The 13,976-nt window shown below is 40.9% G+C and overlaps 1 protein-coding gene across 1 annotated transcript; it reads right to left on the bottom strand.

Annotated features, from left to right (window-relative positions):
• Nucleotides 1-1,130: 1,130 nt before the first annotated feature.
• On the bottom strand, nucleotides 1,131-13,224 carry LOC136298067 (interleukin-9 receptor-like). Its single transcript, XM_066198517.1, has 9 exons — nucleotides 13,031-13,224; nucleotides 7,314-7,404; nucleotides 6,806-6,914; nucleotides 5,350-5,543; nucleotides 4,524-4,669; nucleotides 4,026-4,200; nucleotides 3,672-3,786; nucleotides 2,572-2,656; nucleotides 1,131-2,080 (listed from the first exon to the last, which is right to left on the bottom strand). Exons 2-9 carry the CDS (start codon nucleotides 7,390-7,392, stop codon nucleotides 1,541-1,543), a joined length of 1,443 nt encoding a protein of 480 aa, XP_066054614.1. The 5' UTR covers nucleotides 7,393-7,404; nucleotides 13,031-13,224; the 3' UTR covers nucleotides 1,131-1,540.
• Between the last annotated feature and the right edge of the window lie 752 nt (nucleotides 13,225-13,976).

The following is a 13,976-nucleotide window of genomic DNA, read 5'->3' as shown; positions in this document are numbered from 1 at the left end:
AGAAAGCATCCCTCAGATTCTGAAGATCAGAAATTTGGGACTCTACATCAAACAATGCAATGGGGTCTAAAAGTTTGGGATAGCCAAAATCCTCCAGGTATGTGGCATTGTTTTCCTGATTTTCTTGTCCTGGAGAAATGACAGCAACTGTTAATGACAGCACCATCTTCTCTTGCCATTAGATTGTGGCAGAGTAATAGAAGCACCCTTGAATATAGTTTTTGCAAGTTAAAAAGCACCAAGGACCAGAAATGGGATATTATTTCAGGTATCAGAAAAGCCCTTTGCTTACAACACTGAAAATGAATCACTGCTATCACCCCCTGTGTCTGTCACACAAATCTCATGTTAACTCCTCTTTCTGTTCCTGTTTTTCTCAGAGATAAAGACTGCTCACAGCAGTTCTCAGGCTTAGCACACTTTTTGGGAAGGATGTCTTGACCTACTTTGTTTCTTCTAAATGAAATCTTTCTTTGCCTTGTCAAAACTAATATGTGCTGTCACCAGAGAGACAAGGGAAGCACTGCAGAGAGGAACGATGGATGCATGTGACTGTGTATATAGATGTGTCAGCTAGTTTGTATGTATACATATCTCAGCATGCTTGCTAAAACTGTTGAGCCCATTAAATCTACGAGATGCAGCTAAGACTCCAGAAATCTGCTTGGTAGATTATTAACCCCGTGTAGGAATTTCTGTGTCTAGGGCAGAAGGTAAACCTCCAGAGATTCAGCTGTACCTGTTGTGCAGATAGGCAAAGGACTCATCAGTTCTGGAGAAATAATAGAAGCCCTGGAGAGGCAGTGGGTCTGGCCTGTTCTGTGATTAAGTAAAGGTCATTTGTGCTGTTCTTATTTTTCACCTTTTTCCATTAAATCAACCCAGCCACTTAACCTTGAAATAATTTTTTTAAAGCAGTACATGAAGCTTAGTTATTGCAAAATAAAAAGTTACAGCCATTTAAGATAATAAAGAACAAGGCCTACTGTCTGATTATCTTTAAACAGAGAAATTACAAATTCTTATCAAATCAAAAACCCCTATAATTGAGCAATATCATGTTAAGAAGCAGAATTACTTTCTTAAGCAAAAAATAGTTTCTCATGATTTTATGAAAAATCATGCATAGTTTTTACAAAATGAGGGAGTTTAAATCATGGTTGATCACATTGCAAATATTGCTGCTTCCAAGAGGCACACAATTCTAATAGTTCTTCCTGAGGAAAAAAGCAGGTCTGCTGGTGCCTCCTTAGACAAGAGGGCTACTGGATCTTGCAGCTGGAGGTTAATATAGGGTAGGCCATAGTCATGCATCTCTGGGACCTCAGATGTTGCCAGAGTCAGGGTTTTCCATGCCTGTAGGGGTAGTATTTGCTAGACAAGGGATTTAGTCACAATCTTCTGAAGTACAGAAGTTGAGGATGTATTTTAAAATGATACGTTTGAAACTGTCTGCACAGTTTATGCTGCTTGCGAGGACAGTGTTGGGACATGATAGGAGAGCACAAGGAACTTTGTAGGCAGTGTTCCTCAGGGAAGATCACTGGTCTTTCTGATGTTTAACATGACTATTGCCATTGGAGATTTTCAGTAGTTCAGCAGAAATCAAACCTCCTATGGTATCATTGTCACACAAAGTACAATAGTCACTACCACTGAAGGACACATCTACTATCCCCAAAGATTCTCGAAGCATAAGAAAGTCACCCTTTCCATGCTGTGAGTGAGAGGGATAATTCCTTCCAACACTAGGGTTCTCAAGGTTGTCTTTAATTATTTCAGAGATTTGCAGGCCAACGGTATCATCAGCATGGTTTGGTGCAAACGATAGTCCCGGCAACAACTCTATCTCTTCTGCTCTTATGTACCTGCTGGGGATATACTGCTGGCTTGGACCTGAGGCAAATGCAAAGTTTTCTTCTGCAGTAACCACGTCTGTGCTTCCTATAGGTTTCAATGAAATTTTGGAAATCAGTTCTTGGGTTTTTAGATCAGTAACTTGATCTGCATTCACTTTGCTCGAGTTGCTGGCCTCTTCTCTTTCAAGTTGGTTACAAGCCTCATTTGGTCCAACCCAGTCCTAATGAAAGCATCAATATGTTGGGGTCACTTTGCATAGTTATTCCAAGATAAATTTTCTTTCTTTATGTCTTTGGCACAATAACCCAGATGTTTACTGCAAATCCAACAGGCAAAGTTAGAATAAAAAGGTAAAAAACCTAGCAGCTAATTTCACAAAATTTTACAAGAATCTTTACAAAATCACACCACCAGAATATAATGCAAGCTGCTGGTATTGCTTTGGTTTTGAAAAGGTGCACCTTTTGCATTCAGTCTGAGCTGGGAGCCACTGGAGGAGTTCCACTTCTAAGGAGCAAGAGGCTGGAGAGAAGCTCAGGTGGTTAGCTCGTATGTGGAAGCAGGAAAATGAGAAACTATAAACTTTCAGGAAGATCAGAACCATGTGTCAGTAACTCTGCTCAGGAGCTAGAATTATTAATCCCAGAAAAAAAAAAAATCCTCCTGTCATGAATGGAGGGTCATAAGAAAGAAGTGAAATTTATTTCTTACCTTAAAATTCCCATTGTGCAAACTATAGAGTGGCTGAAAGAAAGCAGCTGGCGTGGGAATGTTAAAGCAGGTGAGGCTTTTTCCCCTAAAGGGAGAAAATAACACTTTTTTAAAAATGGGCAGTTTTTCTGTGTTCTGTCTCCATGATACTGGTTAGATGAACCCCCCATACTTATGTTAGTAAGATTGCACAAGAAGCCCACTCATCATAACTTATGACTTATGCAATAATTCTTCTGCCACCTGTGCATGCATTTAATGTTTCTAACCTGAAGCACAGTCTCATAAGTTTCTTAGGAATATGTCACAAACTTAATATACTGGTCTATTACTCATTATATGCACTGAGCTTTGTTTATCAGTTTACTTGATCTAAATCACTGGTTTTGAAAGTGTTTTAAGGAGTCCTAGTTTCATTACATTTAAACAGAGAAATTCTGCCAGACATCCTTGCCCCTTTATTGGAGTCTGTCCTATAAAAATATTTTGTCATGTGGACATCATTTATTCTGTTTCTCTAAGAATGATGTGTATATGAAGCATAATAATGTATGTCAAGGCAAAAAAGAAAGAGATAGGAGATTTACCTACGCTCTGCCAGCATAAAGAATTGTAGAGGATGGTTGAACAAAGGTTCCAAAACCACTTTTTTTCTCTGTACAACTTGGTCTCAAATGAGTCAGAGTCAGTTTAATTTGCCTATACTGGTATTTTACCTACTGACTCCTGCCAGGAATATCACATGTAGCTTAGCATTGACATCAGTTTACCCACCTTTATGGGTTGCTGTGTACTAGCACTTTTAATTTAGCTACATGAAACTTCAAATATTTCCATGGGCTTAAATCTCTTTAACTCCAAGGTACCATCATCCTTGGGCTTTAGCCGAATTTGGGAGTCCCAAAGGTACTTCGGTCTCCTTAAGGACTGTATAGTGGGTCATTAACTGTCATGGCTGAGGCACATTCCAAGACTGTCAAAAGACCTTTTGGAAGTTACTGAGTGTGCAGCAGAAACAGGAAGGAAAAGGGATATGAGAACTCTTGATTTACCCTTTTCAGGCCATAAAGATCAAGGGGAACTTAATGAAAATCACATACCTTGAGGACAGCTTGCAGCTCCAGAATAAATAGAGTAGAGTGCCAAAACTCAGAGGAATGAATAAGTACTGCATAGTTTTGGTATTTAGAATCTTTTCAGAGACTTTTGGGACATCTAGGAAAAGAATCAGCACAAATTTAATAAAAAGTCTGGAAGTTAAGATAGAACACCAAATAATCAAGCACTGCAAATGAAACAGGCAACTAAAGGCCTTAAGGAAAGTAATTTGGCTATGAATACTTGAAGAAAGCTAGTTCTGATTTGAAAAGCTTCATTTTACCAAGTATCTTCTCTTTTTTTGGAACATGGACATGAAAATAAATGAATTAAGATGAAAACAACATTCTTTGTACCTGCTCTTTGAAACACTGTTGTCTGGCTCCACTCACTCCACTGACTGTGGTACGAATTCTCATTTTCTGAAACTTTGCAGCGAACTCTTGCAGTGTAAGCAATGCCACTACGGAGCTCTGTGGCTTCAATTTCTACCTGTGGCAGTGAACTGGGTAGTGTCTTGTTCAATGCAACCTGCAAAGTATTACAAAGCTTTGCTGTTAATGAGACTGGGCAAAAGGATGGTCTTTTAAATATTCTTTTTTTTTTGTTTTTTTCCCTTTTCTTTTCCAGATTTTTTTTTTCTTAGATGCAAGAAGAGGGCCTGAATGATGATGGATGCAGGGTTCATGAGGAGAAGAGTTACTGAACTTCAGTATTGATGTAAAATCTCTCAGCCTTAATATAGGAAACCAGAAAGGCCAGCTTAAGCCAGCTGGTGGACTGCCCTGAGCTGAGAGGCAAGGCAATTGTACCCAAAGAACAAGGCTGGATCACTGTATTCCTCATCCAGTTACCTCCCAGGACATGCTGTACTCCTTATACTGCAACTCATATTGGAGAATTTCAGCGAGGTACCAAGGCACATTCTGCACACTCCACCATATCTGGCACTTGCTGGCAGTGGCATTGCTCTGGATGTTGACAGGTGGATCAAGTTTTACTGCAAATAGAGGAGGCAGGGTGTTTTTCCCAGTGTTAGGGACACCACAAAAGAAAATGCATATTAGGGTGACTGAAGTAATGGAAAATAAAGCTGGGTCTAAAGAGGGATACTGACACTAGCTGAAGACCAGGTCAACTTGTGGCATCAGAACAGCTATGGATCTGACATAAATTAATGATAACTCCAGTAGTCCTATGGTTATTCTTGCAAGCAAGGAACCACTCTGGATATCACTTTCTGCCCTTACAACATACCACTAATACGGGCTGGTTTTGAGCATTTCTCTCTAGTACCAGGCCATGGGACATTCAGTTAAATCCATGACTCCTCATTATATAATTTCTTAGAGAACAATAAAGCAACAAAATAAATAATTGAAACAATCCAATTGCAAATTACCCAGGGCACAAGAAAACATGATGCAGATGAGAAGTGTTGTTGAATGGTGCTCCAGAGCCAGCCTCTCTGAAGTCCAGGAAAAGTCAGGATGTAGAGACTCAGCAACTGCATCCTTACTGGTGCAGTTCACACTGCACTCTCTAGGGATGGGCAGTCTTGATAGTTTTCATTGTTTCCCCTTGCTATCTTTGAGACTTCCTTTGTTAGGCAGCATATCAGACCTATCCTGAAGCTGCTGGGCAGAGCCTCAGCTCACAGCTGTGCTGGTTCATACTTACTGTGCTCTCGGGGGTTGTACTCTGGAAAGGTCATGTAGGTGTCATTACGTCCAAAGAAGTTTCCGTGGAGAGAGACTCTATAACCATCTGTTTCCAAGATCTGGCTGGCTAAATGAATTGTGCAGTGGTACTGATTCTGTATGCTCTCTATGGCAGTCAGGTTGCAGCTGGCGTTGTGGCCCTTTGACCAGAGGCTAGAAGAATAAAAAGGCTGAAAGTTTCTTTTAAGTCATACAATTAAATGCTTTTCAGTTTATGGATGTGTGACAGCTTAGCACAGCACCACACTCTGGAAGACCATGAACCTCTTTAGTGCAGACAGCAAGCAAACCGGCAATCCAAAAGCTGGATGGATGGCAGAGCTGGATAGGGAGGAAGAAGACACATTCATAAATTCACTGCTGAGAGCACCAGATCTCACAGGGGTTGCACATAGCATCCAGTAGCTGTTCCTTGCTCCCTCTGAGAGTGAGAGCTGCTGTTGCTGCAGGAAAGCAGGTGGGTAGGGGGAAGGAGTGGATGGACAGTTGGTTACAAGTGCACAGCACAGAGGTAACAATAAGCTGTACATTAAGTCCTCTTTCACTACAAACAAACCAGTACTGACAGCAAAACATGTTGGAAGTTGGTTTGTCTTTTTGTGGTTTAGCCATTTATTAGGATTTTTTTTTACATTGTGTGTGATCATACAGGAAACTGGGATATCACAGTTTATCAGCTTGCCCATCTTTCCATAGATTTTAAATCCAGTATTAATAAGAGTTAGGGTATTTTTTACTTAACTGTAGCAGAATATGAGGCATCTAGTGTCAGAGTGGCTTACCCTCATGTAATAGTTACTGGTGGTCAAGACAATGTTTCTACTTAACCTAAACACATTCATCTGAAGTTATCCTATCAGTTAACAAACAATTCACCTGATTTTTTTTATTAGAGGAAAAACTATTCAGGTAATATTCTAAATCTCTTATTAAAGCTTATAACTGGCGTTGTATTTATGTATTTCTTAATATACATTAAACCATTAGGTGTTTAATTTCTAGGCAAAAAGGAAATAAATTATTAGAAGTTGATTAGGCAGCTTTATGCAGGATGGGCTCTGGAAGTTCCCAGGTCATGGGGACCAGAGGCCAGGAAGGGAAGGTTCTCTGTGCTGAGATGCCTGCCAGAAGGGTTCACTGAACAGATGGAGAGCCTGCAGCTTACAGAGATCATGCAGCCAGGTCCACTTGACCTTTGCTGCAGCCCCTGAGGCTGTGGGCCCACAATAGAGAGCAGCTTCTGAGGCACCTTCTGAGGTCTGGAGTGATGAGATGGCAGAGCTAGCTGTGCCACAGGTATCCTGCTGTGGAGGGAGAAAAGCCCACAGCTGGACTCCCATCTCTGCTTCTCAGTCCTGTCCTGTCCATGGCAGGGCTAGGGCTGCCACAGACAGCTCTTGGTGTGCAGCTCTTACTTGGTGAAATGCAGGTGGAAGGGTCCATCGCCCACGAGCTTCTCCGTTACCCATGTGCAGCTCACAGTAGTCACGTAGTTATTCAGGCAGCTCAGGCTGCCAGAGAGCTCTGTGGAGGAAGGAGACCAGAACTGGATTCATGTATCACTGGATGATGCCTTACTCAGTACACTAAATAAATGCATTACTTGCTAGTCCTTCCTTTGCTGACACTGCATCTGATCTTCCTCATCATATTCTTACTCTGTTGTAACACACTTCACTGCATGAGATGAGTGTAAGATCTTAGAGCAGGGACCTTGTGCAGTGACTACACTTTTTCTGGTGCCCAGCTTGACCAGTATGTGCTCAGTCCCCTAGGCCTGGCACTGTCAGCCAGCTGTACTGGTTCCTGGTACCTGGGAAAGGGCTGTCACTAGATCTTGTGTTGCATACTGAAGGGTCTGTGAATGAAAAAGGAGCGCAGGTGTGTCTTTGTACAGTGGACCTATTCCAGATCGGCTCTTACCTCTCCCTCTTCCTCCACCAAAGTGCAACGCAGCAGCAATGCACAGCTGGAGGACCAAATGCCACACAGCTCCTCCCATTCCAGATAGTATCTAGAATAGAATAATCGTTAAGAGCAGTTTTGTCGGTATTTCTATCAGCAAATAGAAGCATTAGCTGCAGGCTTCTGCCAGCCTGACAAAAGCTGATCCTGAATCTGTCAGAGAGGGCATCGGCTCAGCTACATAATTTCTTTGATAGGAACTGTTCTTCTCATGACAGTAAACAGTACTTTGCACTAAAGCACCAGCTGCCTGAAAGGAAATGTACAATTCCTGCGATTTTATCAAGGGTGAGAGAAGATGTGGCTGTTCTTTCTTTCTGCATTTTTGTCATCTGATTTATGACAATTTAAGAGCAGCAGAGAGCCACAGTGGGTCGGAACCAATGTTCATGTTTCCCCAAATTCTGTTTCTGACCATAGTCAAAACCAGATGCTTATAGAGAATCATAGCAGTAGAGCATAGATGTTCATCTCTGAGCACTCTCAGCCTCCAGACCTTTGCAGCTCAGGGGCCTCCTGGAGCAACGTTATTTCTCCATATTCAGAAAACAGACACAGAGAATAACTGATAAGATCCTGGTCAAAGCACGCATTGGGACATATAGAATACTTAGAGCTTGGTCATTGCCCCAGTTCACTGAAGGGTTATGTAAGGATGTTTGCAGTATATCTTCTGCAATATAGGACACTACATCTCTACAAGGTTATACTAGGCTCACTCTCTTTTTAACCAAAAATTCCATTCTCTGAATTGTCTCCTGATGAAGTTTTAATTTAAAATTATACTTTTTCACTAGAAGTTTCTAATTTGATGATTTTTTGGGCAACATTTAATATGAAGAATATGGACCTGATCTATTCAGCAATATGTGATGTTTTAAAAAGATATTTCAAGTTTGTCTTATTTGCTGTTACCTGAACACAGCAAATGAGCCCAGCACAGCTGCAAGGAGAGTGCTGCTCCAAAGAGCCTGAAACCCAGAAAACTTGGAGTGAGTTTGTAGACGTAGACCACTAATCAGTACAAACCAAAACAGTTTCTTGAAAAATTAAAAAAAAAAAAATTGGAGGAACAATGTTTGCACTACTTGACTAGCATGGACACTGAACTGAGCTTTACAGCTGGGGTAACAAGAGAGTGGAATGTTCCATCTCAAAAGAGCTTGGGTTAGTTATTATTAGAAAAAAAAAGAAAAAAAGAAAAAAATACCAAACAAAACTTGCCAGAGATTATGATCTCTCTTTCAGAAGAAGCTGGGGAAAAGGGAAGGGGTGCCAGGATAGGAGAAACAATAAGTACAGCATTACCACAGGACCAAGTGTATATAGCCTGACTATAGAATAAGATTGTGATTTCTAACCAACAAAGGGTCTGAAGCAGTCTTTAATAGAAGTGAGCAAGAAGAAGCCTATACTTAGCAAGGACTGTGACATAGTAATCATTAGGATTGTTTTACTGAAGAGATTAAGCGATCTGATCCATGACCAAGAATATCCTTCCAGTCATGAATTACACAAAGCTAGGCAACTGCATCCATGTATAAGTACTTGCATGTGATTATGCCTGCCTATAGTGTCCCTTGTCTGAATTAAATTGTAAATAATTAGAATGTTTCATAAACTGATCAAGAGAAAAGGAGTATTTCTGCCTTTTACTTCACCACCTCTTTAATTATGGGTTTTTCATAAATATCCTGTTTTGCTGCACACTTTCTTCAGGGTGGGGGTTGTTGAGAGGAAGTGTCACCATTAGCTGATTTTAGCTGAGGGGGGCTGGGAGGTATGAAGTCTCTCCTGCTTATCATTCTAATCAGGTTTGCTTATGGTCCCTGTGATAAATACAGTAATACTGACTAAATATGAAATAGAGAGAGCTGCATTAAGCAGCATTATACATGTGCTTACAAGAACTTGTTCAGGCACACAAATAAATAAACAAATTTAGGTCAAGATAAGTAAACCAGGACAGAATGCTTCCAGGTAATTGCTATTAATTTGATAAACGCCCCCCCCTCCCAAACAAGAAGTTCTTTGTTAATTTCTGCAGTATTTGAAATGTGTTAGATATTTCTGGCTCTCTAGCTCACCTGGAGACAAATACAGCGTGGTTAAATGCAAATTTTTGTGTTAAAAGCCATAAATGTTAGTCATAAGTAGGTCACGGAAGACTGAATTCTGAAAGACTTATCAGAAAATAATTTCAGGAAGTAGCACAACCAGCTGAATGAGATTCTGCAGTACATTAGTGCAATTAGAGGAGCTAACATACAGACTGTAGATCCATATCAATTAAAAGAAAAGTTATTGCAGCTACATGTAGCATTTATAACACCATTAATTAATTTCTTCTGTTGGAATCAACACTAAACAAAAAATTGCTGTCAATATGAAATGCTTCTGAAAAGGGCTATGCGAATGATTTAGTCCTGGATAACTTTACTCAGAAATCAACAATTACAGACCAAGTGAATCTCTTTAACTTAGCCAAAGGAAAGGCTAAGTAGTCATTTCACACCAGCCATAAGTATCTTACATGAGAAGATGATTTCAATTAGGAGAAAAGTATTTTCTTTTCTTTCTTTTTTAAATCTGTGAGAGAAAAATGGAAAGAGTCCAGTAGTTGGACACTGAAGGTAGATACAATTAGACAGAAACGAAGTAAAGAATTTTTGCAAAGGGGAAGTATCTTTATTGCTGAAACCTCTTCCCTAAACATATGCAAGACTTGTAGTCTTCTCTTAGCTCAGATGGAAGCTGAATACTAGCAGTGCAGGTGCAATTACAGCAGCTGCTAGCAGTGGAAGACAAAGCAACTTCTTAGCTGGATATCTTGGGGACCAGACTGCTTGCTGCTTTCTTGTGTTCTAATGTCCAGTTTCTGCAACACTGCAAAGTTGTGGGTGAAGGCAGAAAAGCTTTATGAGAACTAATGTCAAGAAGGGAGAACCACCTTCACTCTGCAGGAAAGAGAGACAAAATGTCTGAGATGATGCCCTGAAATGATACACCAGGTATGCTGCCAGCAGTCTGTCAGCACCAGGAGGTGGTAGTGACCTTGATTTCCAAAGTGGTCTCAAGCTGGTTGCAATGGTGTTTCTGTCCTTTCTGTATGTTTCCAGGGCAGAATTCTGCCTGTTATCTGCTCAAGGAAATGAGGCCTTGCATCTGTGCCTTTCCCCTCCTCTCATGTAGTTCCTGCGTCCACTTCCCAAAAGCAATTTCAAGGCATTTTAACCAGAATTTGTACAACACAGATTTTCCTAATGCTCTCATCTGCTTATTAACAGAAAGACAGATTATTGACTGTTATTGCAAAATCTATCACCATAAATTCATATTCTGGGATTCACCCCCAGATTTGGGGTCCAGTTGAACACACAATAAAAAGACAAAATTTTCTCATAAGAATTTGTAAGGTAAAATAAATTATTTGATAGATACCACTGAGAGAGGAAGTAGTACAAGCAGTTGACAACACCGTCACAGCGTGTGGGTAGCCTAGATACCATCTAGGTTTTAGAAACTCTGTAAAGCAGAACTTTACAGGGGGACTTGAAGAATGATATAGGCAAGAGGATTGTAAGCAGTACATTCAATGTGTAAGCAGTAGCATGGAGGATGATTAGAAGTAGATTTAATGATCTAGTGGGAGGTGGAAGCTGACATCACAGAGTTAACTTCTAGATAGGGAAGTGAGAGAAGACAAGAGGACAAGAAGAGATTGTCAGTGACTTTAAAAGTGGGGACAGGAAGCTTATTCTTGATGAGATAGAGAGAGAGAAGAATTGTATCGATAATGAAATGGGCTCAAAGGGATGGACACAAAATAGGATTTTTGTGTCTCTGACTTTTGGATGACTACAAGTAAGATCAGATTTACAAAAGCCTGATAAAACATGAAGTAACTTATAAGCGCATGAACAAGTATTTCACATGGAGATGTGTGCATAAGATTCTTCAATATGCTTGGGTATTCTTTGATACATATGATATTATATGCCAACCCACAGCAGACAGGCGTTCTAGGTTTTATTCCACTTCTGACATCAACTTTTTAATAAGGTATGTTGTTTAATCAATGTAACTTTTTCTTGTTGCAACTCATTCATGTGATCTTGTATGCTCACCTAAATCCTAGAGGAAGTCAGAAGCTTCAGGCTCTGATTTGGCAGTGGCTCTGGAATCTTTCAAAATGTGTTTTGTTTGTTCTCACTCCCGGGGCAAGATTCTGATGTTGAAAGACACTCGACAAGGTCTAGCAATGCATATTTGCAGCCCAGAAAGCCTGTTGTATCCTGGGCTGCATCAAAAGCAGCATGATCAGGTTAAGGGAGGGGATTCTACCTCTCTACTCTGCTCCTGTGAGACCCCCACTTGCAGTACTGTGTCCAGTTCTGGGGTCCTAAGTATAAGAATGACATGGAGTTGCTAGAGCAAATCTAGAGGAAGCCACAAAGATGATCAGAGAACTGGAGCCCCTCTGCTATGGAGACAGGATGAGAGAGCTGGGCTAGTTCAGCATGGAGAAGAGAAGGCTCCAGGGAGAACTTAAAGCCTCTTCCAATACATAAAGGAGTTCTAAGAAAGCTATGGAGATGGGCATGTAGTGATAGTGCAAGGGGGAATGGCTTCAAACAAACAGAGGCCAGGGTTACATGGGGTATTGGGCAGAAATTTTTCTCTGTAAGGGCAGTGAGACACTGGCACAGGCTGTCCAGAAAAGACATCCCAACCCCATCCCTGGAGGTGTTCCAGGTCAGGTTGGATGGGGCTTGGAGCAACCTGGTCTAGTGGAAGGTGTTGCTGCCCATGGCAGAGGGTTTAAAGATCCCTCCCAAATGAAGCCATTCCAGGATTCTATGATACAAAGAGTGGTGCACAATGGGAGCAGACACGGCAGGTCTGGACCCTTGAATGCTCAGTTTCCGTTCCTTACATCTTAGCAACCAGTCATAGATGACCTGCTTTCCCTTTGCCGTAATCCCTTCCTTTGCTTACATCTCTCCCAGAGGCAGCACCAACATGCACTAAAGAAAGGTTGGACACTGACCAACAAAGCAAAACAGTGACAGGCAATAGTATGTCTGTACCAACAGGTACACCCTTCATCCACTAAGATTACCCAAAGTGCAGAGCCTCCAGAGCAATCTGTTATGCTGGTATGTGTAATTGGAGGTGTACCCATTGTAGACAATCATCCCTGCCTATAGGGAAAGATCTTTGTAGGTCCTTTAAGGAAAACTATTGATACCTTATCTACCTTCTGAATACCTAGGCCTCTAAGCACACGTCTGACAGAAGCACATCAAATGCGCACAACAGGCTCATATGACACTTACCCTGGGGAATAAGGAAAAAGTAGTTGGATTTTCTTATCTGCATAGATTATCCAAGAGAACTCCATATAACCAGCCTTTTTCTCTCTTCATCTTTGGAGACCCATTTTCCCAACAATTTGATGGCCCACAAACAGCCATGTACTTTTAGATATGATAAACTTGGATCCCAGAAAAGAAGCTGCTACAAAGGATGACTGCAATAAAGCAATATTCATACACACACATATATACACATATACATTTAAAAAGTGTGTTTATATCTGCAAAGTCCCAAACACTGAGGACTATTTTGGCTGTATTCCTTTACAATAATCTCTTGCAGTCAGACAGGAGTACCTTGTTCAAGATGGTCCTTCTTTCAAGCACAATCCATCAGAATTAATGCAATAGTGTTTTGTGCTCAGCAAACTGTCAGAACAAAAGTGCAAAGACACTTCTGGTCTTCAGGTTCCTAATTCAAAAAACAATATTTAGAATTCCACATTTAGGTAAAGAAAATATTTTTCAATATTTTAGATCAGTAGATGTCCCCTAACATTACGTACTGGAATGCATAGAACAGAAATATGTTAAACTGTCTTACCAGCTCAAAAGAAATGTCACTTTTCACACCACTTCTGTCCCTTGATAGTTTAAGCTGTGTGGTTTGATGAGCAGGCAGTAGCAGCAGTGGCATAATAAAGCAGAGCTTACTGTGCCTGATTTTAAAGATAATCTCAAAAACCAATGAAAAACTGCTCCGATTATCAGATTGAGTTAAAGTAGCTATATATGTAATTTCTCATTAGTCATGGAGAAACAGGAATTTCTCCTAAAGGGTTAACATTTAAAAGGCCAAGTAATTTGCTGAATAGAAGAGTATCTGCTTGCAACTTTTATATAAATAGGTCAACAAAAGAGCTTTCTAAGTGACCTAAAGCCATTTTCTAGCCCTGTGTTGATGTGGGGCTAAACTGCTTCCACCCAAGACCTGTGCCCAACTGTGTTCAGACCTGTGCAGCACCCCTGAGCTGCCCTGTCCTCTCCTTCTTCCACAGCCAATTGCTGCACTGTGCTCAAAGGGCAGCTCTGGAAGTAAAGGCAAACATTGTAGGGCTTCCTTGTCCTGATCCTAGAGTGTGTAAGGAACAGATCTTCCCATGCCCAGTAGCAATGATGCAATGGCAGTGTTACAGCCATGATCCATCCAGTCAGTCCTGTACATGGGTCTCGTGCTAGAGAACAGAACGAAAGAAGCAGTCAAAGAACAGACTGAGTCAGCTTCTGGGGCCAAGAGACAGGG

The sequence above is a fragment of the Chamaea fasciata genome, unplaced genomic scaffold (assembly GCF_029207755.1).
Source record: "Chamaea fasciata isolate MVZ Bird 193981 ecotype frontalis unplaced genomic scaffold, bChaFas1.0.hap1 SCAF_16, whole genome shotgun sequence".
In the NCBI taxonomy this organism is placed as follows: Eukaryota; Metazoa; Chordata; class Aves; order Passeriformes; family Sylviidae; genus Chamaea; species Chamaea fasciata.
This window is presented reverse-complemented; position numbering and strand designations above follow the sequence as displayed.